Genomic DNA, 25,578 nt, shown 5'->3' with positions numbered 1-25,578 from the left:
GGTCGACATGGAAGGTGGATGGCGGTTCCCGGCTTAGTAAGTTCGCAAGTTGCGGAGGTTACAGTAAGTGGTTTGTCGATAGGTACGATGGTATGCTTTTTTCAAGCGATGCGAGCGACCCTCTGTAGCTTGCTCCTAGCCTTCCCACTTGTCTGCTGCGAAGCGATACACCAGCTAAAGCATGAAATCCCAGATGCATTCAAGGTAAGTTCACTGTAGCTGTTTGCTGATCGACTCCCTTTGGAGTAAAAAAATTCAGCCCGTCACGTAAAAACGGCTAACTTATTAACCTTGCCATATTACACCTCTGGGGATGTTATATACTACAGTGATGAATGCTTGGGCGAAATTAATCTGTCAGACCAAATTTCAGCAGAACCTACAGCAAAGAACAACAGCTATATTTATCATGTATCTGCTTTCTAATCATTTTTTATCAAACTAGAGTATGACGCCTATGCTCTCTTGCGCTATGCGCTCTAAGCACGTTGAATTTTCGAAGCGTTCTCGTAGCAAGACGAAACAATTCTAGCAGACATGAGTAACTACTACTGGACTCGTCACGAAGGTTCTATATTTGCTTGCGAAAATGCGCATCCGCCCCTGACATGCAGAACTGAATGAAAGGGCACTTACCCTGGGTAAAGTGCCGAGAGCGCCTTTCTCGCGAAAGTGCCCTGCACCTACACGAACGTCTTGATTATATTCCGCCGCTTGTGATGAACTGCTGTTCAAAAGGAAAGATTCGTGACATTTTCCTTCTTGTAGGAGTAGGCAGCTTAACCAAAAGGCAGGCTTAACAAGCTTCCTTTCGACGGAAGGCGGCGAAAGCATCAGAAAAAGTTGGTGATACATCGTAACCGCTATCAGTTCATTAATGCGTAAGCGCTAGAAGGGCATAAGCAAGCGGAAATAGCGACAGCTGCCTGTCAGTAGTCAATGGAAGGCAGGCTGCCCACAACCCGATGGGCAGGTTGAAACCTGCCCACCATGGGACGAAGCAGTGTGTCACCTCGGATATAACAACCTTTGTTATGTTAACCTTGGATATAGCGAACCTTATTAAGCTACCTAGAACATAACGAACATTCGTGTGTTAACTTCGGATATACCGAACCTAAGTTGTGCACCGCGAATGTAACGAAATTTCCAGTGTTAGCTTGGATATTACGGAATTTTATGTCAGGACCACGGACATAACGTACTTAGGGTGTTGTTAGTGGTTATAAAAAATTGGCTGTGCCACATTATTTGTCACTAACGTTAGTGTGTGAACGTCGGATGCAATGAACGTTTGGCCGCTAGCGCATTCAAGCGATCCACCGAGGATCGCTTAAGAGCGTTTTACTTTTTTCGTGCGAACAGAATCTACGAAGTCAAACCGGTTATTGAGTTGGGTACATTTGTTTTCAAGCATAAAAATGAGTTTCTGCTATATGCCCATGTATAAAATGCGGAGGGAAAGCGCAAAAATTTTGCTTTTCCTTGTAGACAAGAAAAACGGATATGAAGAGTGCACTTTCCTTCAGTATTTGATTCCGGAGGTACCGGTAGGCATCGTTTTACTTTTCTTTTGGCATTTTGCTTCCTTGTTTGAATTAGAAGCGCCCTCGAGGAAGCCGCGACCATACTTGCATTCGAAGCCCTGACAAAGGTGTTCGATATGACTGTAATCCATGCTAATGAGTGTGTTTTGTTGGTGGCCGAGCCATATGAAGAAAATAGTTTTGGGCAGGGAGACATCGCCCTAATTCTCTGTGGTGGTGCAGGCTCTCGAGCACTTTCCATACGCTGTGGCACTGTACGACTACGACAAGGATGGAGACCTCGACTGCCTGAGCGCGGTACGGACGGAATTCAGCTTGAATCCCCCAAGTGCAACTTACGTATTTTCTCTCAAGGGCCTTAATGGGCATGAAGCGTATGTTTCACCTTATTCGTTTCACGTTTTTTTAACCGTGTAATAACCCCACTTAATGCTGAAATAATTAGAAAATTAAACAAAGTCATAACCTACATATTAGTGTAGTTAATCTACTTACATTCAATGAGACAATGCCTAAAGTTTGTTAGTGGCGCTGAAATATGAAAAATCAGTATATCTAATTTCTTGCAATGCTATTCTGTTGATATTGTGCAACTTGTCACTTTTTTCTATAAAACCAGCTTGAAGATCTTTATTCGTTATCAGTATCCTACTAACAGCCTTCTTCCTTGGTAGTGCAGACTTCAATCGCAGCAATGGGAACCCATCTGGCCACAGCAGTACTGCAGCGTTCTGTATGCTGCTAGCAATTGTGCATTTTCGGGAGAGTTTTGTTCTTGCAAGAACAAAACAATACTTATTCCAGGTGCACTTTTCTTCTATTGCGAATAGCTAACTCAAATTGTCACTGGCAATGGCCGCTAAATTTCCTTCCATCATAGTTAATGCTAATTACCTTTAAAGACCAATCCATTTTTAAAACGTATGTGGGGTGGGGTTCATTGCCGTGAGGGTCACTCGTGCCGCAGCTCAGGGTGTATGTAATATGTGGCGGAAGGTGCTGCTTTAAGCACAAGCTTCAACACTGGGAGCTAAACGGGGAGGCTTCAGTCCTTACCCTAAGTTTTGACAGAAGCACTTTCCTCCATCAAGGTAACTGCAGTCCTCTTTCGTGAGGATCTGAACGGCCCCTCCCTTTACGCCAGAAAGAAAGGCCCAAGTGTATTCAATGAAAAGGCCGGCTAAGCCAAGCTTAGGCTTAATTTTGTTTAAAATTAGGCTACAGCAGACGGCCCACCGGGCAGTCGCCTGAAAGGCGCCAAAATGGTCCTGTGAGATGCTCAACCGGGCTGGCAGCTGTGATACGGTGTACCGGCCAGTCCCCTATGAGGTGGCCAAACGGGCAGTCTTCAGGCAGTCGTCTGTAAGGCTCCCAAAAAAGCCTGTGAAACGCCCAGAAACAGTCACAGTCTCAAGCTGGGTAGAAGTCTGGATCGTATCATAGGCGAACAAGTGAAAGGGGCATCCCTTATTGCACAACGAGGCTATGAGTCATGCATGAATCTGTGTTCGTACTCAACGCTTTCTAAGCTCGGCCTTCACTTCGCCCGCATGCAAGGTTAGGTCAGTCCAGGCCGCGGTGGTCTTCTTACAAATCGACATGTGATCAAACTTTCTCCACCTAGTCTAGCTTGTGCCAGTCTAGCTCAGAACAGAGGCTCTACGGTCCGCGCAACGCGTAGGCGGAGCGGCGTCGCTGCGCCAACGGCGCTTTCTTCCCCAGCTCTGAGCGCCTTTTACAGCGGCAGCCAGTCTGATCGGGATGACTCCACAGTGTGGGCGGTGGTATCGCCACTACAGACACATTTTTAACTTCATTATGGGCATCACTTCATGCCAAGAGACCGATTGTCTTCAGAGCTGTCGTCTGTATATAGAGAACCTTCGATAGTTACCGTGTCGATAGCAGTTCCGTTACGCACAGCCCAGCGAGAGGACCCAAGCAGCACAGGTAATCAGTCCAATATTGCACAGGCAATCAGTCCAATAGACGGTTTCACTCAGGTCGTCTGTAGGATCAGCCTTTGCCAATACGTTTCCGGTATTGGGCTCATTTCTGTGCTGCTAGGGAGCATTTTACATGCGTAGTCGTAGTACTTCTCCCCGCTATCTGCCTGCAGTTACAGGCGTCAGCTTTCACGCTCTCTCGAAGGCAGCCGTGAGGTCCTCACCTAAGTCAGCTACGTCAGGAGCACCGAAGCCAGAAATGTTATCAGCCAAACGTGCCCCTTAAGCCATCCAGACGCCACCCAAGCGGCAGATGGCAGCAGTTATTAGGCGCGCAGTGGAACAACAGCAGCGCCGCCTGGCCACTGCAGGCTCCCTATCTTTCTGCTGGTCGCCAGCTCTATAGGAAGATGCATGTATTACGTAAGGAATATATTGACACTGAAAAGAGAGGAAGACTGCAGTTAAATTGAGCGGGGACCTTTCAGCTGCACTTGCTGCAATCCTTCTCATGTTTTCCACCGCCAGCTGCACCCATTGCAGTAGCAGCGTCCCAGGTAACCAGTAAAATCTGCCTATTCTTGCTCTTTTGTACCAGTCCTACAACCCATACAGAACCACTCCAGAAACAATATTATTTTACGCCAGACATTACAGCTCAAAAGAGCCAAATTCTAAATGTTTGCTATCTCAGTGAAAGCGGCACGCTTAACATAAAAGAACGGCTAACGCCATCTTGATGCTTGAAACAACTTGCTAGCACTTTGTTACAACTTTCGGGTTCTTATTGCAGGCGGAACATCACTCACCATGTACTGCCTGGACCAAAGCCTGATATTACTCGGTTTACGGCTGAAGGCGGTAAATACAGTCGTTTTAAAATGGCATAATGTCAACTGAATGTGCTTGCTAAGCAAAAATTGAAAGGCTGCTGATATGTGCCCAGAAATGAGAGCTGCGTTCTCAGCGTCACCTGTTGCGAAATGACAGAAACTATTGGGGCGACCACTGCGGTGGTTCGGGAGCCTATGGTGCTCGGCTACTAAGTTGTCTGCCCGCGGGAATTAATGGAGGTCGCGGTGGCACTCGAGTTTTTAGGAACCTTTGTCATGACCCACATTCCTGAGCTAAACTGCTGGCTTGGCTCGTATCTTTTCCAACTTTTGATGTGCCGCGACCCAACGGAACAAAGTCGGTCATGTGGCGCAGGAGAGGAGATAGCGCTTGCACACGCTAGACGGAAAGCTGTTACCTTAACGTTGGCAGGAGGACGGCACCGCCACTCCATCGACATCTTCGTCGAAGCAACTGCAATGAGCTCGTATAGTCACCACCTCCTTTTTTTCGGCACATGGCGAGCACTGGACACGCAAGACCATACAAGAGGTTTAAATGCTGCCGTATTCAGGCGCTTCGCTTTTTCCTTTCGGGCACCGCATTCAGCGTCTCTCGGTGTATCCGGCGCATCAATTTTGCTATTTTCAGCAGCTATGCCATTCGCCTTTTCCTTGGCGGATACCAAAATCATTCTCAGTGCAGAGCAAACGGGCGAAAGCTGGTTAAGATGAGGTATTTAAAGCACAGCGCGAGAGGCTGCGGTGGCAGTGGAATGGTCTATAGCTGTCGAGGAAAATTGTTTATGAACGATGAATGATTTCACCACTGTCTGTATGGCGAAGCGGGTTGCTCGGGAAGAGCAACCTGGGTGTGACAAGCGCACCGCTGGCATCATCTGCCATCTCAGCGCAGCGGTGCATCGATTAACCGCTGCACCACTGCGCCAGCAGTGGTATAAGGACTACCACTGGTCTAATAATTTAAAATACATAATTTCCAACTCCGTATATCTGGGGATTCACCCAATATCTGGGCATTAAGCCAAGCTACAGCAATACCTAATACCGATTTTCACCAACTCCGTGGCGCCTATAGTGCGGCTCACTTTGTCGTCTCTAAAGATTGTACAAGCGAATCTTGATGCTTAAAGGAAGGCCGTAAGTGGCTTTCTGCCAGAAGAAAGATAAGCAGTCGTACCCTTTTGGTTAAGGGCAGCAAGCAGCAGGTATAACTGTGATAGACCTAAAGCAGGAATGAGATATTCGCAGGATTTATGGTATAGCAGTGTCCCTGTTCCTTGCCCTTTTCTCGAAGAGCTTATCGCAGAATGTTGCGGTAGGACGCTCTCTGCGAAATGCATTGAAAAGACCAAGGATGAGTGGTAGTTCTTACATGCCAGCACCCTGATTGAGTCATCATTCGTTTATGGCCCCTGATTAAAGAAAACTGTTGATTTTGTGGGGAGATAATCTATAATTTGAAATTGCATTATTTTCAAAACGCACACGTAAGCGGGACGTGCGGGGTTCGATTCCCAGTGCCACACTGTGACACCTGTTGATACAGTTGGTACAATCTTTTCCTTGACTTGGTACTCGGCTTCTCCAGGTTGAAATAGTTGTAATATTTGTCTTGCACCTCACTTTGAGTTCAGCAAAACACTGGGTGCCATGAAGCTCTTCAGCCAAGCGGCCCTTTCAGCATTAAATTTCATCATCTAAACGAACGCAGTAGCTTGGAGATATTAAAATTTATTAGACAGATATAATCTGCTTCTCCAACTGTTTTCAGATGAGGATAATGTGATGACAGCTCATTACATATACACGGACGAGACTTGCATTGTCATGGAGCTTCCTTTCGTCAGTGGCCAAGGTGAGCAAGGAAAGAAGCGTATGTATGGATGAAAGAATTAACGATATCTTTCTCTTACTCTCGCACACACCCCCGATGCGGACAAAAAATGTTCTGAAAGCTTCTCGAGAAGTTTTTAACGCGTATGTTTGTTGTCCACGGAAATAATGAAGAACATGCCTTCCTTTTATACATTAAACAACGTGGCATAGAAACGTCAGATTGAGCGGACTGCAACTATGAAAACGGAGCGACTGTCATGATCCGTCGGAGAGAACGCTGTTCAAAAATATAGGCGTGAACTAGGTGAAAATTCCTGATTGTGGTGATAAGTGCAAGTGGGAGTAGCCTTAAGCGGCAGCTCAATGACCACTCCCTAGGCGTACGCGTGGAGCGCCCAGCACCGCGTCACGACGATCGTCGAAAATAGGTATGCTTCTCCGTAATCCTAGTTCGGGCGCGCACCCCTTCTCGAGTGGACTGAAAGAATGTCAAGCAGTGAACAAAAGAGGTTGAGGAGCTGAAAGGGTTCCAAGGGAAGTTGGGGGAACCTGAGAGCACTTCAAGCCTCGAAGAAAAGGGTCACCGAGATCCCCGCGGCCCTCCGATTTTTGCAAACCAGCCCCCACTCCCGACGCGCTGGGCGCGTGTTGCGCCAGCGCTGAATATCATGCGGGAAAGATAGGTCGGAGCGTTGGAGTTCGTGCTGCTCGCGTCTCGCGCCGGGCGCATGCGCAGACCCGCGCCGGCTGAGGCGCGTTCCTCGGAGCGCGCGGCGCGTGTCAGTCGAGGTGGTGCTTTGCTTTCGGTACGACAAAAATCGCATCACCTGCGTCTCTTTGTCTAAAGGCAAATTTTCCGCTGCCAATGGCCTGGAAGCCGAAATTTTCTACAAACTCTCGTCTTTGAGTAGGAGTTCACTGCCTTCTGCGAACATCTTATTCTGTACGAATAATATATAAGATAGAGGCACTCTATTAACACTCACTAGCTTGTAGACGATTAATCGTTGTAGCGCGCTGGTTTCTCTCGTCCTATTTTAGTAACATTCTGATGGTTTTTGCAGAATGCATATTGTGGGTCTCAGGAGAAGCAATAGACGAAGTGCCTGAAAGCTGCGTCGAACAGTACCAAGACCACTGCGGTGATGGAATGATGTCCTATGACCAAGAGTCCTGTGCACCGCTGCTTCAGTAGAAGCCAGACTGCATCGACCAAGAGGTTATGAGACAGGGACTGCGACATAGGGCGAGACGAAGAGGGAATAAAATTCGTTCGCATTAAACGCTTCTGGCGTCGTAATTTATCGTTTGGGAATTCCGCATTTTTACGATTGCATAGCGCCTGCACTCGTTCAGAAAAAGCCACAAAGCACTTTGTAGGAAACGTCTTATAGACTGAGTAGTGGCTGATGGCAGCTGGATTATCTATTTTTTATATTTTGTGCTCACATCTATCCGTCCAGCAGGTTATCCCAGTGTGTCACGGCCTATCCAATAGTACGAGTACATAGCCGCCCCGGTGGCTCAGTGATTATAGTGCTCCGCTGTTGATCTCAAAGACGTGGGTTCCTTCCCGGCCTCGGCGGTCATATTTCGGTGGATGCGAAATGCTAGAAGCCCCTTTACTGTGAGATCTCAGTGCATGTCAATTAACCCCAAGTGGTCGAAATTATCCGGAGCCCTCCACTACGGCGTTCCTCATAAGCCACAGTGCCTATAAATGTACTTAAGGCAACTCTAGCATCTTCATTCCTTGCATCCGCCAGGCTGACCTCACCTGGAACGCATTGCACCACTGAAAAGTAAATGAAATGAAAAATGAATGCTTGGGCCGACAGACGCCGATAAATGGCGATGATTGTTAAGCTGACATACCGTAGATATTATATGAACGCTGGGTGCCTACAAGTGATGTAACGAAAGCAGTGCATAAATGTTTCTTTAGTCACAACCTTCATTTCGCTTGTTGTTCATATACAGGGGATTTCACCTGATACATTACACAAATTTAAAAAATAGGCTTTTTGAGTAGGAACAGCGCTTTTTCCGGCATATCATTGTCAGCGGTGTAGTACATCACAATACAGCTAATACTTGCTAACCAACAGGTTGGTTGTCTAATACGCAGTAGTGAAGTTTTTAAATATTTAAGTATTAACTATACAATCATTGAGGGGCGTGTTGCTCACCGTTAGTAATATCGGCATAAATCTTTAGAACTTCGAAACCGTGGTTCCCCTCGGCGCTGCGGCCCAACATATTCTGGCTACATCGCGCCAAAATGCATGCGCTTTCGAAAAGCTTGCAGGCAAAGCAACCTCACCAGTGCACATAACTCGTGGAAATAGCCAAAATTTGTTGGGCTACAGCACTCAGGGCAGCCGCTTATTCGAAAATCTAAAACCTTACATGGTTACAAATTATGATGGACGCTAGGCCTCCGAGAAATTAAGGAGCCTAACCGCTAAAGTTAGAAAGCTAACTACTACATTTTAGTTAACCATCCTGCTAGTTAGCGCGGCTTAGCGGCATTTTGATGCATTACACCGCTGATAATTGTATGCTGAAAAAAGCGCTTTTCGAACTTAAAAAGATTATTTTAAAAATTATGTAATGTCCCAGGTGAAACACGCGGTATATGAAATAAAATCGTTAAGCAGAATGCGTGCATTCTTGCATTGCGGTAGTTGTGTTTGCACCGATCCCGTTGCTATCTATTTCCGCTGGGCAATTAACTCTTCTGGACTCGCTGTACAGAGCCCATAGATCTTGCACTAAGCGGTTGTTTTACCTGAGCTTGCGAAGTAAAAACACTGTGCACAAGTTGAAAGTAAGTGAACAAGGTGTTGGCATCGTTGTGTCTTCTCTTCTAAAACGGCGCCATATACAAGCAGGCGAGCGCGGTTGCTTCGTTTTTGCCTTGACAACGACGGCCGCGTTGCAGTGACTCCTACTTATATTTTAAGGCGAAAGCCTTTATAGCCTCATTGTTCTCGACAGAAGGTTGTCGGCGGAGGTATCACGCTTTTCGGTTGGTCGAAATGGTTATGACGTCAGAGTGAGCGGATTTGAAACAATGAGCTCACCCACGGATGCCTAACGCCCCCTTTTGAAGCAGATGACAACTAGTAAAATAGTTGTCGTCCGTTCCGACAGGGGGCGTAAGGCGTCCGTGGGTGAGCATATTGCATACCTCTTTACTGCGAGCAGATCCATGGATTCAACCGAACCCATCGAAGAAGAGAGAGAGTCGTGCTAAAGAACCAAACTCGCCAGTCAAAGTGTGTAGTGGTAATTTGTAATCAAAGTGTGTAGTCAAATAAAGCATTGTACAGCACAAACAGTCTCGCAGTCAATGCCAAACAGTGCGCCACGAAAGGATTTCGCCTTTCAGCACTTTAGAGAGCCAAAGTTCCCTGTGAATTTTTTCTCTGCTATAGAACGTTTACTGGTAACAGTGATCTGTAACATTCGCACTGTTTTCTTGAGAAACAAGAAAAGGCGCCGAGCATCGTGTGCCGGAGTTCAAAGCCAATGCGGCGTCACAGGATTGTATCAGCGAGGACGTTTTATTCGACACACTCATGGTCGGTTAGGTCGTTTTTTATATTAATTGTTTCCTTAGTTAACGTACTATTTCTGTTGCTATAATTGCCAGCAGTCGAGTCAAGATAAGCAGGACAGAGGAATTAGACGTGTAGAACGAGTGAAAGAGCGCAGGTGTCATACTTTTCAGGCGCCTGACTGCTATATGGGCATGGTCTGCGCATGCCGGCTCTTCTAATACAAGGCCGTACGTCCTGATGTTAGAGGTGGTTACTTGCCCAGCGGTATACGATGTCATGCATTTTTGCAGCAGCCCTGCCTACAGCCTGTATTTTCGTGCTTGCTTTTCAATTTCCATCTTGTAAAGCGAAGGACAACCTGGGGCATGCTACGGTGGATTCCTTCAAGGTATGTACGCTGTAACCATGCTCTCTACCCAGCTTGTTGCGAACTAAGAAGGAATTCGGCGACAGAAAAAATTAAAGGTTCCTGAAGGCGTGTCTGTGTTTGTTTTGAAGGTTTTAAAGCTATCAAGATGCGAAGGTGGCGAGAATAACACTGTGAATAATTTATCTGAGAAATCACGATGGCCTTAACTGGTTTATGTGCAGTTTTATAAAATTTATTACGCTGTTGTGGCTAGTTCAGATTACGAGTCTAAATGACATGGAATGGTAGATGCCTTCTCTTAACAGGAAAAAAATAACCATCCCACAAGCTAGGCTAAGGCTTAGTTAAAAGATCTGCAGCGAGCAAGCAGTAATTGGTGCCAAATCTGACACCGAAGCAGCGGTTGCTTAGCGCTTAGGCTTTTTTTACTCTACTGCTGCTGGTGGTATTCTTAGCAAGATCATCCTAAGAGGTGGCAGCTGGGGACCCACCCCCTTCGCGGAATAATCCGTGATCTGTGTGCACCCGTGCGTACTTGTGCGCCCAACCACCGCGTGTCGGGGCAGATACCGGTCCCGGAGGGTACCTGCAAGTGAACCCACCGGAGGGTGCTACGGATAAGGCAACTTCCTGGCCCAAACGGTGCCGGAGCTGGAGCACCTTTGAAAGGGTGCACCTCCTGACACCTGACAAATTACACAGGTCGCGGTAAAAGAATAGACCAGGATGGGCTCCGTACAACTTCTTTCACAAAAGAAAAAAATATGATATAGTCAACCGGGATCAAGAACAAGAACAAGCAATGAATCGAGGAAAAAGTTTTTGCTTAATTTCGTTATTGCGCGCCTGCACATCACGGGCTTAAATCAATAAAACGCACAGCTTCGCGCTTTTAACGCGATAACGTTAAAGGTCTCAATAAGTGTAAAAACCCGGCGTTGGCGTGACTGGAAAATACGAACACCTAGAGAGGGCAGTGATGTAGAAACGCGGTGTTTAGTGGTCTTGAAGCAGCTGTAGCGAGCGCGCCTAACCTGCTCACGTGTGGGAACGATACGAGGAATCATCATCTAGAAGTTTGGAATGCTGGCAATTTAGAACTAGTCATACTGTACTACCTGGAAGGATTCCTAGATCCACTGTATTTTTCAACAACTGGTGCATCCATCTGCAGAATTTTGTACAGTTTGAAGGTAGGTATGTATTATAACAAAGCAGAATTTCATCATGTTCGATACGTGGTAAAGCTGCGGCTTCAAAATGACGTTTATTGCCCCTTTATTACAGCTTGATTGGAGGAGATCGAAAGCGCGATGGTGCTAACGCCACGCTTTCTTCCAACAGCATCCATACCGGATCTGAACTTGTGCCACCTGTATTCACTTAATTTAATCCGCTCTAGAACACGGAGGATTGGAGTCACAAAAATGGCCCGCTAGATTCTGGACAGCAATTCATAGCACTAAATTCACTGAACAGGAAAAACACCGCCCTATTTCTTCCTTTCACGGATGCAGCTGTGGTGTGCGCCTGTATCACTAAATATATGACGAAAGCATATATTCGAAGCAATGGCAGAATAAGCCAACGGAGGCAATAAATTGCCTGTATGTTTCAGAACCCTTGTGCAAGTTTCGGTTTATGAACTTATCTGGCGCGACCTTTGACACGAAAATAACGGGAATATAATAGCAGACACATTTGCCGGGATATTACTTTCCAAAAATGTTGTACCAGTGTTCTGTATAGGAGTGTTTCTTGTTTCTATGAACCAAGTCTATCTGCCAAGTCTCGCTTGAAAGCCAAAAGATATTGACATGAGCCGCGAAATAAATGGTGTCTATTCAGCATCAATGAGGCTTTCCTCACTATGTGCCCTGGTTGCCGTTAAAAAGTGCACTAAACAGGTTTCCAACGCCAACCACCAAAGGAAGCGTACCAATTGTACAACGGGGTTGTTTACTTCTTTTCCTTCACCAGTGGTAGGGCCTACATGGGCCAGAGTGGCTGATGCAGTCTGCTCAGTGAACGGCTAAGAATCGCCGCAAATCAGATATTTCAGAACGAAAAGCCCTTCTGCACAATCTCAAAAAAGGTGCAGAAAACAGAACCGAACCTATGGAAGCGCCACAACAAGTGCTCGTGGTCAATCAAGCTTCTGTGTAATCAAGACCTTTGTAATCAAGAAAAAATAAGTCGGGTACCTTAGAGACAGCTCCCTTGTGATTCCAGTGAAAGAACTGCTGTTATTGGAAGAGGATATCCAACCATAAGTGCAATGATACCTGCAGTTATTTAGGTCATCATCATCATCAGCCTGCCTATGCTCACTGCAGGGCAAAAGCCTCTCCCATATCTCTCCAGTTAACCCTGTCCTTTGCTGGCTGCGGCCACCGCATCCCCGCAAACTACTTAATCTCATCCACCCACCTAACTTTCTGCCGCCCCCTGCTATAATTGCCTTCTCTTGAAATCTACTCCGTGACCCTTAAGGACCAGTGGTTATCTTGCCTTCGCATTACTTGCCTTGCCCAAGCCCATTTGTTCCTCTTGTTTTCGGCTAGGATATCATTAACCCGCGTTGATTCCCTCACCCACTCCGCCCGCTTTCAATCTGTTAACCTTAAACCTATCATTTTTCTTTCCATTGCTCGCTGCGTTGTCCTTACCTTTAGCTGGACCCTCTTTGTTAGCCTCCATGTTTCTTCCCCATAGGTGAGTACCGGCAAGATACATCTGTTGTATGCTTTCCTATTGAGAGATATTGGTAACTGTCATTCATGATGTGAGAGAACCTACCATATGCGTTCCACCCCATTCTTATTTTTCTAGTCCCTCTCATGATCCGGATAAGCAGTCACTACCTGCCCTAAATAGACATATTCTCTTACTACCTTCAGCACTTTGCCATCAAATGAGAACTGCTGTTCCCTTGCTAGACTGTTGATTATTATTTTGGACTTCTGCATGTTAATTTTTAGCCCCACTGTTGCGCTCTACCTGTCTAACTTATTGATGACGCTTTGCAGTTCATGTCCTGAGTGACTTAGCAAAGCAATGTCATCAGCTAAACGCGGATTACTTAGGTATTCTCCGTTAATTCTTATCCCCAACTGTTCTAATTTCAAGTCCCGAAATACCTCCTGTGTACAAGCTGTGAATAGCATTGACGAGATTGTGTCTCCCTGCCATGTAGTGCACTGTGGTGTATGCATGAGCGCGTGCGCACCCTGCTATTTCGGAGCGTTTTTTTTTTTCAACGGAATAAAATTATATTGGTTGGACTGTCGCCGTTGTGTGCATTCTCCTGTAATGTATGTATGGTCTGCCAACCCCGGACATCTTTTTGTGATGTCATACAGCAGCTTTACCACCACACAGAGACAGTCTCAAGTTGCATGCCGCGCGCACGTCGGACAGATTGTTTGAAAGGCGGCCATAATTGCACAGCTGAGCGGTGTTTTCGAAGTGCGCTCATGGCCTAACTGATATGCCATCAGGAACAGCTAGCTTACACATTCCTCGATGTGGCATGCAGGAAAAAATGACCTGCCCCCGTCACAGACATTTACGTGGGTATATTTGCACGTGCCTCTAGCAAAGAAGAGGTTGGATAGCAGAGGCGAATTAATTTAAAAATATAATTTTGGCTTCTTCTCCTTCCAAAATTAACATTTTATGGAGTGTTTTGCTTTCTTAATCCATTTTTTTTTCAAACACGATGAGTCTTTACGGACCTACAAATGTGGCTGGGTTTTCCACTAGATTTAGTTATCAGGCTTGATGAGTGCTTTGCTGCATGATTGACGGTCGGATAATGGGATGAATGTTTGATGAAATGCAATGTTATTACAACGAAAGTAAACATGTCTCTTTTTTCTGTGGCACAGTTTCTGAAGAATCGACAAAACATGAATAATGGCACTGTTCCGAAATTATTCCTTAAGTTCTAGGATTTCTAGCACTCTTGTATTCAGCTTTTCGTTTGCCACAAAGCAACTTGTGCAATGCTTGTGAGCATAAGCATAGTGCTCAATGGCATCGTTTAGTCATGACTTTTTGTGCATATGATAAGTATGGCTGCCCTTCTCGGCCTAAAAAGGAAACGTTGACCTGGAGACATACTCGAAACTGACGCTGAAACTGCAGCCTAAAATGAAGGAGAACCTCTGCTAAATTTTTCGCCGCAGTGACATCCAACAGAACACTACTCTCCACATCATCACAAAGCGGGATTTGAACGAATTAGGGCACAAACACAGCCACTTCTTTCACCCAATACATTGAGCATATTACGATCGTCTCAGTTTATTTTTATTCATTGCATTTAACACTACTGTTTCTCGAAGCTGGTTCATTCCTTATATAACTGGGTTGCATTATACCATACCGTCCCCACCCGAACTTTGCGCGAAAAAGCGCATCAAAATTCTTTTTGGCAAACACGTCCTTCAAGAATGGGTATCCAGACTGAATGTTCGTGCGCCGCATATAAACTCCGCCCCAAGGGGACAGCTCTGGGAAACGATTTGGTCTAATATGTGCTTGGCAAGTCGTTCATCACACCGCCCTTCCAGAGATTGAGTATTTCCATCAACGCAAGAGGAAAAGAAAATATTGCAGACGTTTCGTTAACAAGCAGAAGTCGTCCATCGTTAATGCATGTTCCGTTTACGATACAGCACATGGCAGCAGTCACATCGTCGTCTGCTTCTTCACCTATTGGTTGTGTGTTAAAAATTGTAGATGGTAATAAAATTAAATTAGCGGCCGTGCAGGGGACCTCGATGAATTATGGGATAAGAAATTAAGCACACCCATGCCGCTGACGTCAGCCTTATCTAGCCGTACGCGGGTACATAGAGCCGTGAACTTTGCGCACAAGAAGGAATATATAGAATGCGATAGATACCTCATTGATAAAAATTGCTATCTCATAAGGCTGGTATTACGTTGGACAATAAGGAAAACGCACGACTACAAGATAAGTGAACATTCGAGAAATTTTGGACAGCCTGTGCACTCAGGGAATCTGCCAACGCATTTCTAGACACGAGAGCCGTCCAGAGTTTGGCATCACCGGTACAAGAGGATATGGCAATGAAGAAACAGAAAGTGAGATTGCCGACCAATGGGCAATTTTCGAACACATGTCTGAAATCTTTCTCAGCGGTCTTTCCATTGCATTGACATAAACTAATATAGACCTGGTGAAAAGCGGGATAAAGTTTTAAAACATAAAATAATGAAACCGGGCAAGACATTTGTTGTAAAATGAGTACCACATATGAAATGAGTGTCTAGAAAACCGTTGTGAGGTCGCGCTTTGTTAGTGCAAGTCTGTTTTCTGCTTCCTTCAGTAGCGTTACAATGCTGTAGTGCGTAGTAACCAAGATGCAGAACCGACTGCAACCTGTCTCAGCACTGCGCATGCAGAGGTGAGAGAGAGAATAAACAATGATTGCGTAAAAAGAGACCGGAGCAGACTGTGGGTAGGGTCATCAGTCCAGAACTATAATAGCTAACGCCTTCGCTTTGGCAGTAGCGAGTAGAGCTTCCTGGCCTCCCGGGGTGCCGCTGACTAGCGTCCCCTCCTACTGCTCCAGCGCCGCATTGTGCGGGTTTAAGTGGTTGGCTTTAGCTGTGCAGGTCCTTGTAATGTCTGTGAATATGAGAATATCACCACACAAGCGGCATGTGTCAGCTTATGATGTTGCGTGAATGAGGTGTAGGTGAAGGAGACTGGGGAAAGTGAGTGTTTGGATGTGTCTCAGGTGGTAAGAGTCCGCCTAGGAAAGTTGCCTATGTAGTAGGGGGTAGAGACGCCTATTTATGCGGTGGATCTCTAGTCAGGTGGAAAAATAAGTTTATAGGGGGTAGAGAGTAGAGTGTGCCCCGCTCGGTAGGTATAATCGCGAGCTAGTGCGTCAGCCCTAATAATGCCATCGAGACCTGCATATCCTGGGACCCTGGTGGTCACATGATCATATAGGAGGTGGCCGCCCTGACCGCGGAGAGCCGTGCGCGGGACAAGACCACTTTTATACGTTCTTGGCGGCTTGAAGTCTGTAAAAATATGGCAGCCGTGTATTTGTGTTTCGCTCATTTTGATGGTGTTGCCTATAGGGATGGCTACTGCGGCCGCCTGGTCCGGTGCCGTGAAAGACGCTCCAATATAGGGGGTGTTGGCGTGATCGTCAGCGGAGTAGGCATAGCTATATATGGGCGTATATGGGTACGTGGCATAACCACGTACATGGCCATGGTGTCTTGGTCGCATTGCCTACGGAGGCTGTGAAGACGGGCCTGATGGTGGGGAGCCTGTGACCCGAGGTTCATGTGACGAAGGACAGGGTCCATGTGAAGGCGGGAGCGGATAATGACGGGGAGAATTCCGGTCAGGGCCAGGGTCTTGGTGGCATGCAGGTCGCCTATTCCTCACCACCCGCCGAGGTGGTGAGGAGACCAGTCCGTTGGGTTTTAAGAACAGCATCCTGGATTTCCGAAAACATGTTGTGAACCCCGAGAGCAAGGACTGTTGTAGGTGTACACATGGGGAGACCCAGAGCTGTTTTAAAGAGGGTACGGATAAGATTATTGTTCCTTCTTTTGGCAGTGCGATCAGTATTGTGGTATGGGAGACCATATTGAATTCGACTCATGGCAAGGGCCGTGACTAGGCGGATAGTGTCGTCCTATGGCTTGCCCTTGGGATTTCCAGCGAGACGACGCATCATATGGGCGATATTGAGCATGGGCATGCGTAGAGTAGCGACCTTGTGGGTGGTCATGCCTTCACGCTGAATCCAGAGAAGTAGCTCTCGAATGAGATTTTTCAATTATGGGGTGGTCATGAAGGCGAGAAGGCAGCACAGAGTAAGAAGAACAGGAGAGTGCTTTGTGGCGTCAATCAGAAAAGGCGGCAAGGAACTCTGAGCGTACTTCTCGGCATTAAAAAAGAGAAAGCGGCAGAAGGCAGCGCAACGTAAGGTCTACCCCCCCCCCCCCCCCCCCCCCCCCCCCCCCTAAGAAAAAAAAAACGAGTCAAGCCGAGCGAACCCTCCGAAAGGTAGAAGCGGGATAAGGCAGCGGAACATATACTAACAACAGGAGGTGGTCGTTAGCCAAATGCGGTTACTAGGGGCGAAAGCTTTGTGCAGTAAACTCTTGTGCTATGCAGCCGAGAGCGTAGTGAGTCGAGGCTCTCGGAGTAGTAACAATTCATCTAGTTCTTGTACCATGGGCCGTGCCGGAGTCTACGACCAGATATCAGAATGGAAGCAAGTGCGTGGGGATGAACTGACAGGTTTCCTGTAAAAATAGCATCGCGCTCCAAGTGGATCAGGTTGGCGTAACGTAAACCATGCATTGTGCGTCTAAACTACGAATAATATTACCGAATGTGTAAATCCAATCGAAATTCAGTAACGTCATCATCATCCTACGCTGCAAAGGTTGAAAATATTCTTAACTTTCCAGTGTATGGGAGCACCACGAATTAAATTTGGTATTTGGGAAACACGGGCTTGGTTGTCACACTTGGTGGCAAATCAGATGGAAGCAACTTGTGTGCTGATTAGCCGGACAAACTACAGCACATGATGAAAAGAGGTACCACAGCCCGATAACACATCTGAAAATCATAATGATGTAGCTGCTTTAAATTCTCCACACGCAACAATAGGAAAACTGGACTTGGGTTCGCTTTCGGAAATGTCGAGCACTTCTACGTGAGGCACCTGAAGGATTGGATGGACGGTAACCTGACTATTGAGAACACTTTTCATTACACCTGCTGAAAATTTTCATCTTTGGTATCAGAAGACATGTTCTTTTTCATGACAATTTTTTTCCCGTTTTGAAATGAACAGCCATTGAGGAAGCAGTCACTGGATTTTATTCAAGAAGCTTAAGATTGTGCTTGGTATAAAAGTATTCTGCATGATGCTGCGCGAAAAGAATGCTGAGAAGTTAGTCCTAGAATACAGCTTTTGGAGGTGACATAATGAATTTAGCGGGTATTTTTTTTTTGTTGCAGATACTTGAAAATTATCCATATGCCGTAGCTATCTACGACATTGACAAGGATGGAGACCTCGACTGCTTGACGGCGATACGGACGGAGTTCAACCGGAACCCTCTAAGCGCAACTTACATTTTATCTCTGAAGGGTCTGAGAGGAAAGATTGCGTATGTTTAAACTGAGGCTTTTCGCGCATGTTTTCATGATGCAAATTAGCTTGATTTCTTAATTGCTTGTCAGCAAAAGAACGAGCGAAGAGAAAAAGGACACAAGAAGTGGCTGGATCGGTGCTGTTTTTGCTAACCAGTCGTGTACTCAGTAGCTAAACTTTCCTTTCTTCCTAATTCTTCCCAATTATTTTTGTGGAACTATGTAACCCGTACTATGTAACCACAGGTATTTGTTAAACTAATCTGCTCTAAATCAAGATCGTTGATATAAGAATCGGGATAGCGCCATAGCCTTCGAGCCGTGATGCCTTGGCAGTTCTGTTTTTGTCCGTCTTCTGTGCAGCCGTAATATCCTTCAGATAAGGTAAACATATTGGTTCCTAGTTTACTTGAATATTCTGCAGGCATAAACCTTGACCTTACGTGATCCGCTCGAATGACATTGTTGTGCCTCACGTTCTTAAGAAGAACAGGGAGGGTCAAATCAGATTAAGAAATGCAGGTCAGTGGTATATGATAGCACCCGAGAATGCGCTTGTTGCAGTTAGATAGAAAAGTCATTCCCTCATTGAGACCTGAGAATAAAAGTCAGCTTCTCGAGCATATGTTTTGCCATTAGTCTGCATTATTCATGTCATTTTCAAGGCTGCTGTTGAACGCGATCGACAAAATACAGACCTCTTTGATTTGCGGCAATAATGGCAGAAAGAAAAAATTTTCAAATTATTTTTTTAGATAATGCTGTTCTGGTAGAACTTTAAACTATTAAAATGTTTACCAAAATCTGGTCTTACATACAGGTGGAAAATGTATGGGGAGCTTTTCAGGAATGAAAGGTGGAGCATACAATGGTCTGTAGCGCACGCCATCTCACCTTCGGACACCAGCCGCAGTCGCGGCGCGAGTCCCCGCGCACCTGAAGCGGCGCAGTTATCCGTGCGCTTGGTGTGTCTATGAAAACCAAAAAAAAGAAAAGTGGCTGATGACAGATCCTCCAAGACTAGAGTGGGGTTGCCACCATCTGTAAACCTTCCTAGAATGCGGAACGCCTGTTCTGCAATGCATTTTATGTTTACATCCGCTTGCGACGACCTGGTAGTACGCATATTTCACTAAGAAACACACAAACATCACAATATGTGTTCTGTGCGCAATGTACGTCGCTCGATGTCGATTTCAAGCCGATGCTGCCCGTCACCCATGATTAAGGATCATACATCCGGAAGTTCCTCTCGATGCCTTCTACTGCATCTTCCTTTGTGGCTCCCTTAAACTGCATAGAATTTCAAATTGTTTTCCCCATTAAATGCAGGCATCAGTGGAAAATATTCTATTAGTCAGAAAGAATATGCAGTATGATAGAAATAAAAAGATAAAAACAGAAGAAAAGTATGCACATCACATAATAATACAATTAAGAAAAGGATACAGAATCATCAGGGAATGTGGTGGCGAAAAAGTCTGATATAACAGAAAATGCCTTTGGTACCTAGAATTAGAACTAATAATTTAGCACTATTGGTTTGGTTTGGTTTATGGGGTTTAACGTCCCAAAGCGACTAAGGCTATGAGAGACGCCGTAGTGGAGGGCTCCGAAAATTTCGACCACCTGGGGTTCTTTACCGTGCACTGACATTGCACAGTACACAGGCCTCTGGAATTTCTCCTCTAAAGAAATTCAACCGCCGCGGCCGGGATCGAACCCGCGTCTTTCGGGTCAGCAGCCGTGCACCATAACCGCTGAGCCACCGCGGCGGCAATTTATCACTATCGAAACATCCTTACTTAAAATCGCTTTGAGTACGAGAGTAGATATTTCTTCGGCCGATGTTGAAGCAATTCAAAACCATGGATATCAAGAAGCTAAGGGTACGGATACGATGAAGTGTTGTTGCATCATTTGATTGGCTTAAGTCATGGCTCTCTCATGCTTTTAGTGTGGCACGGCGGAAATGAAATGAGGCTTTGCGAACAAAAAATGCTAAATGGTCGGATTACAAAGTGTTCCAAACTTCCGATAGAAATTTAAAACATTACTTTTAAAGGCTGGAACAATAACGTGACTCGGTTTTCCACAGAAATGCCCAGAAAGATGTGGAAAGTATTTTCAATAACGAAAATTTTATCGTCCGAATAGTTAAAATTGAAGGCGAAAAATGGCTGTCTAGCCTCTCAGATCTGTCAGTAGTTTGCACAGTGGGGCAGCACCGTCACTTTATGGAGAAAAAGGTGGAAAATAAATTTTTCTCTAGTAAGAAAAATCCTATGTCATACGTTGTACTTTTGTGAAAAGTGCATTTCGCTACTCACTGTACTTTATTAATAATGAAGAGTTTACGATTGTGTGACTCTGCGATCGACCTGTATATCCTGCGTTGAAGTTTGAATTTGTGACCATACCTCTTCAAAAGTCTACCGAATGGTCGTCATTGTAGTCATGGTCGAATGGTCGTCAGCCATGGTCATCGTAGACCGCCACACTGCGATAAGTTGTTCATTAATTATCAAAATATTAAGACTGGCAGATTAGATCCTGTATTGAAAGTTTTCTTTCTTGTTGCATGCGACCGCTGTGCCTGACAGCCTACCTTTTGTTTTCATTCCAGCCGAAACTACACATACTACATGAGACCTGGACCAACGCCTGATCGCAATTTGGTTGTAATCAACAATGGTAAGTAAGTTTATGCTATAGCTGCATATCGTGCAGAGAATCTCCTTAATTGTGGGTAAAAACTGCCATAAGTTTGACAGAAACAACAGCTCCGAAACAAGTTGTCTAGCAGAGAAGTCATGACGGCACCGCCGTTAATCGTGCAAGTTACTTTAGAAATAGGAAGTGCAATAACAAATACGAAATAAGTATACTAAGAATAAAAACATTGCAAGCAGAGACCGGTAAGAAGTCATCTGTCCAATTTAATACTGTAGTTCTCAGGCGGTTGCAAGCTTATCATTTTTTTTTGTTCCCGGTCTATTTTGAATTGTCTGCCTTTAGCATGTTGCTTGTTTTGCGCCAACCAGTCTTAGTAAAAGAGAGATGGTCGAGTACACTTACTTCACGTGTACTGCCCGATCGAATCGATAAGAACGCATCGTTGAAAACTCGTCACCAAATCTCTTGTTACCGGAAGGTATTATGGGGGAACATTTCGCATATAGATTGCACAATTCTTATCACCGCCTAAGGCATGCTGAAGCAGACTACCCTTATTTTATCTTTCAGGCGTTGCGGTGTGGAAGTTGGTGCCGTATATACCTGTCGTTGACGTAACCGCACAAAAAGCAGTCGAAAGGTGTCATATAAGGTGACTTGAGACCGTATTTTATAAGCTAGCTGACGATTCTTCATTTGGTCCTCTGTCATGGGTCACTGAGATATACCTGCGGCTTTCAAGCGTCTGGGGAAAGCAACCTGGGGGAAGTGGATGGCGACCGGACTCACCATTGGTTGCATATTGCAGCCAATCGTCCTGGAATGATCCTGCGCCTGCTGTTGAGAGCGCTGTGCGATGCAGCTCACCAGTCGCTACCATTGACTGCATATCGCAGTCAATGGTAGCCAATGGTGAGATCTGGTCGCCAATCCCCCCATAGTCTGGTCGCTTTGCACAGGCGATTGAAACCCGCGGGTATCTCTCAGCGACCAGTCAGAGAAGACCAAATGTTGAAAAGGCCGCAAAGCAGAAGCTGGCGGAGCTTGAGTGGCGTCACGAAAAGGACCCAGAGGGTGGAATATCGTTCCTGTGAGAAGGTCAATGTACGTAACGAGGTTATCCACAGCTTTCTGATGCACGGTTAGAAAAGCATCCGCAATCTGCAGGGTATTGGCGAATTGGGCAGGGATCTTCTGCTAAAGGGCAAGAGCCAGCGGTGATGGTGGGTCCTGAGCTGCATGCCCGAAAGCCATTTGACCAGCTACCTCCGCACGGATAAAGTTTTATCTCCTGCATGAACTGTGGCTATTGGCGGCCACGGAGTCAGCGGATAGCTCCGCAGCGTGGCTAACAGTTAGGGGAGTGAGGACTGAATTCGTACGGCGTTCCTGGTAGCTATGGCGCAAGCTGATGAAATAGGGCGTAGTGTCAAGAGGGATTGCTTTTCTTCAACCAGAGGTGAAGTAATCATCCTTGAAAGCTTATGTATGGTTATGTTTTTAAAGCTGGTTTTCCCTAGTCCAGTATGTCATCAGGTTTTTTTTCCCGTTTTCAGCCTAGAGAGTTTGTGGCCTTATTAATAAAGAAATGAGTTGTGAAACAGAGCTCGCGTGTGTGCACGTGCTTTCGTCGTTTCCTTCCCATTGAACTTTGCAAGTACGCATCACATGCTGAAGTGCTGCTCAGCGAGCAGTATATGCGTACAGCAGGACACCAGGAAGTTGATTTTTAGCGTATCCCAGGTGGCGATATTCACTTCATGGCAGCGGAACCGTAAGTTCGCCACGTCGGTGAGGTGGGAAATGACTATGTTGCGTTTGATATTGTCTAACCATTGGTTGTGTGCACTGACACGCTCGTACGAAGCCAGCGAGGCCTCGACGTCAGAGTCGCCGTCCCACTCAAGACGGCTGGTTTCTGATGTCGAGGCGTGCTTGCGCAGTTAAAGGATACAGTAACAAAATTTCTTGCTGGGCTAGTTGGTTGGACATAGTTGAAACTTGGCTCAGCGCAAAAGAAGAACACAAAGAAAGGAAACGACACACACGGAGCGGATATAGGCGGCGGCTGTCACGCCTAGGGGGAGGGATTCAGAATTTTGGAGATGACAGTGCCAATATGGGGTGAGATAGCACCTTCACCACTTGAGGCGTGATTTATAGGCCTTAAGTACGAAGCACTAAACAGCGTTCATCAAAAGCCAGAAGTCGTTCTCAAACCAGACAGCAGTGCGCGCTCGGTGAAAACACTGCGGCTGCCATGCACACAGATCATCGTCGTGGTTACACAAGCATTGCAATTCGCTCTCTTTTTTGAATTATTTACAGATTATGACCACCCAAAAGTAAACCATTACGTTTACTCAGACTACCAGAACTGCGCCGTTCTAGAGTTTCCCATCGATGACCGCCAAGGTGAGCAATGTTCGAGTGGATTGCAGAGAGCGGACAGAACGAGGCTGGAGCCTATTTTTGCACTGCGAGACAAACAGAATATGGGGAACTCATCAGTGGGACAAAGTTTTACATTGTGCCCCATACACAGGGTGTGTTACTTAACTGCTTAACTTTAACCAAGAAGTATAAAAAGTGGCGTACCCGAGTAGCGTGACTTTAAACGACATATTGCTTCCCGTCTTGTGGTGATCCGCCGAATATTTCAAAATACCGCTTAATTGGGCAGCACGCTATGTTTTTAGGTAAATTTTTTAACATCCCCTTCAAAATTACGTGCGTTTCGTTAAGTTGGAGAGCACGTTAAGAAACAATTGATCTAGGTTTTTTTTTATGGCAATGTATCCTTTACGTGGTCCTTTTTTCCGGCAATTAAATATAGATCGCGAAATATGAAAATCTCACATGAGTGTGTTCATGCACTACCTTAATCGAGCGCTCCCAAGCATGCTTTGAACGAAATAAACTTGCATGCTGACCGTGCCCCATGTGAGTGGCTGCCGCTCAGTTCTGTGGCCAGAAAATTAATACGAAAAATAACACACACACTATCTCAGAATGCGCGACTGAACTGCTTTCCCTTCCTTTTTTCTTTTTTCTTTTCTCTACTGTGTCACAATCAAAGCTCCGTCTGAATTCGCTATCAGTGGCCTGGCTATCACTTGACGCAAATCAAGGCGCACGCTTTCCGTGTTGCGGAAGAAGAGTGTGGCGACGCACTTTCAAGATTATGCAGAGGGCGGTATCGGCCGCTCACCTAGAACCGTGTAGCGCGCACGCTCGGTTCATTCAGAACGCATTTATCACCGCTACAATACGTCACTGTCAGAGCACAATCCTGTAGTTTTTTTTTTTTTTTCAAGCAAATAGCATTTGGAGGGCCATGAATACGAAAACTGTCCGGTGGCATCGGTGTCTGCTTAAAGCTTCCACCTGCAAGGTGGAAGCTTTCAGAGAGCTTTGCCTCCCTCCATTTTCCACCTCTCAGCCGTCCCCCTCTCTTTCAGTGGGGGAGAGGATAGAAAAAGCACAAGAAGAATGACTCAGTAAAAATAAAAATGACTAAGAAGCAAATAACTGCATCCGCGGCGCAGCTAACACACAAAACAGAGCATATGTCTTGTTCGTTCTTGCGCTGTGCCTGTTTAGTCGCTGTTCTCTTGCACCATGCATCAACCCACCCAACGATCTGTTACTGTGGAGAAAATGACTCCAACAACAACAGGCCTACATGCAAAACACACAGCTCCTGAAGAAATGTCTGCGCAAAAGTGAAGAATGCGGGAGCTATTTGATCTCGCGTTGCTTGGGAAGAGCAACATGGCCCTCACAAGCCCCATCGCTGGCTATGCTTTTAAAACAGCCACCTACTAGTGCAGCGGCACGTCGCTTAAATGCTGCGCCACTGCGCCGGTAGTCTTGTGAGGACTCGCTGTGATTAGCAGTGCGACACATTTTCCGTAGCTGCGTAGCCGGAATGAGACCAGACTCAGAACTGGAATGGACTGCGGCGTGAAAAGCAGTGAACTCAGAATTGGGATATAATCAGAAGTGGTATAGATTGGCGAGTGAAAAAAGGATGGTATAAGATTTCATCCACACAAAGCCGATTTATCGCCTGTAGATTTTCTCGAATTTCGTGCCCATTCTTTAAATGCTGGAAAGAACGACCCCGTAGGAGATATGCCGCAACGAAAAAACGATCGGTTGCTTCATAACTCCCTGTAGACGACTTAACGAAACTCGCGAAACCATAAAGTGAATATTGTGAAGTGAACGGCTGTGCTGCTTTTTTGTTGTGATTCGCGCCCAAATCATATTGTCAATGCTGGCTATAGGTTTGTTGCGATAGCGGCCCCTGACGGCGAACACTGCTTTTAGTTGTTCCTGTTTCGAAGATTATTAAATCCCTATTTCAACAAAGCATCAATTCTTTTCTTTAGAATGCCGTAATCTGTAGACAAAAACGCATTTGAATATATCCTCCTTGTCGCTTGAAGTAACTTTTCTATGTATCCGCAGAATGCGTGTTGTTTGTGGCGGGTACCGTAAAAGACGATGTCCCTCAATCCTGCGTCGACCAGTTCCAACTGAACTGCGAAGATGGAGTGAAGGTTTACGACAAAGATACCTGCGAAGGCCTGGTTGTGTAG

General features: G+C 45.9%; 1 protein-coding gene across 2 annotated transcripts; it reads left to right on the top strand.

Moving 5' to 3' along the window:
• Positions 1-25,578, top strand: LOC149342094 (uncharacterized). Of its 2 annotated transcripts, none has more exons than XM_089544381.1 (5): positions 1-204; positions 1,770-1,921; positions 20,922-20,989; positions 23,300-23,386; positions 25,448-25,578. In XM_089544381.1, exons 1-5 carry the CDS (start codon positions 19-21, stop codon positions 25,576-25,578), a joined length of 624 nt encoding a protein of 207 aa, XP_089400507.1. In that variant the 5' UTR covers positions 1-18. The 2 variants fall into 2 exon arrangements, with proteins under 2 accessions (XP_089400507.1, XP_089400506.1); XM_089544380.1 differs by lacking the exons at positions 20,922-20,989; positions 23,300-23,386; positions 25,448-25,578 and adding exons at positions 4,287-4,354; positions 6,122-6,205; positions 7,251-7,437.

Source organism: Amblyomma mixtum, chromosome 5, assembly GCF_055824585.1.
Source record: "Amblyomma mixtum isolate Tamu chromosome 5, ASM5582458v1, whole genome shotgun sequence".
NCBI classification, from domain to species: Eukaryota; Metazoa; Arthropoda; class Arachnida; order Ixodida; family Ixodidae; genus Amblyomma; species Amblyomma mixtum.
The sequence above is the reverse complement of the archived record's forward strand: the minus strand, read 5'-3'. Positions and strand labels throughout refer to the sequence as shown.

Coding starts and splice junctions, on each gene's coding strand:
- LOC149342094 (XM_089544381.1), top strand. CDS start 19: ATGGCGGTTCCCGGCTTAGTAAGTTCGCAAGTTGCGGAGGTTACAGTA. Junction 1,922..20,921: donor GGCCTTAATGGGCATGAAGC/GTATGTTTCACC, acceptor TTTTCATTCCAG/CCGAAACTACACATACTACA. Junction 23,387..25,447: donor TCCCATCGATGACCGCCAAG/GTGAGCAATGTT, acceptor ATGTATCCGCAG/AATGCGTGTTGTTTGTGGCG.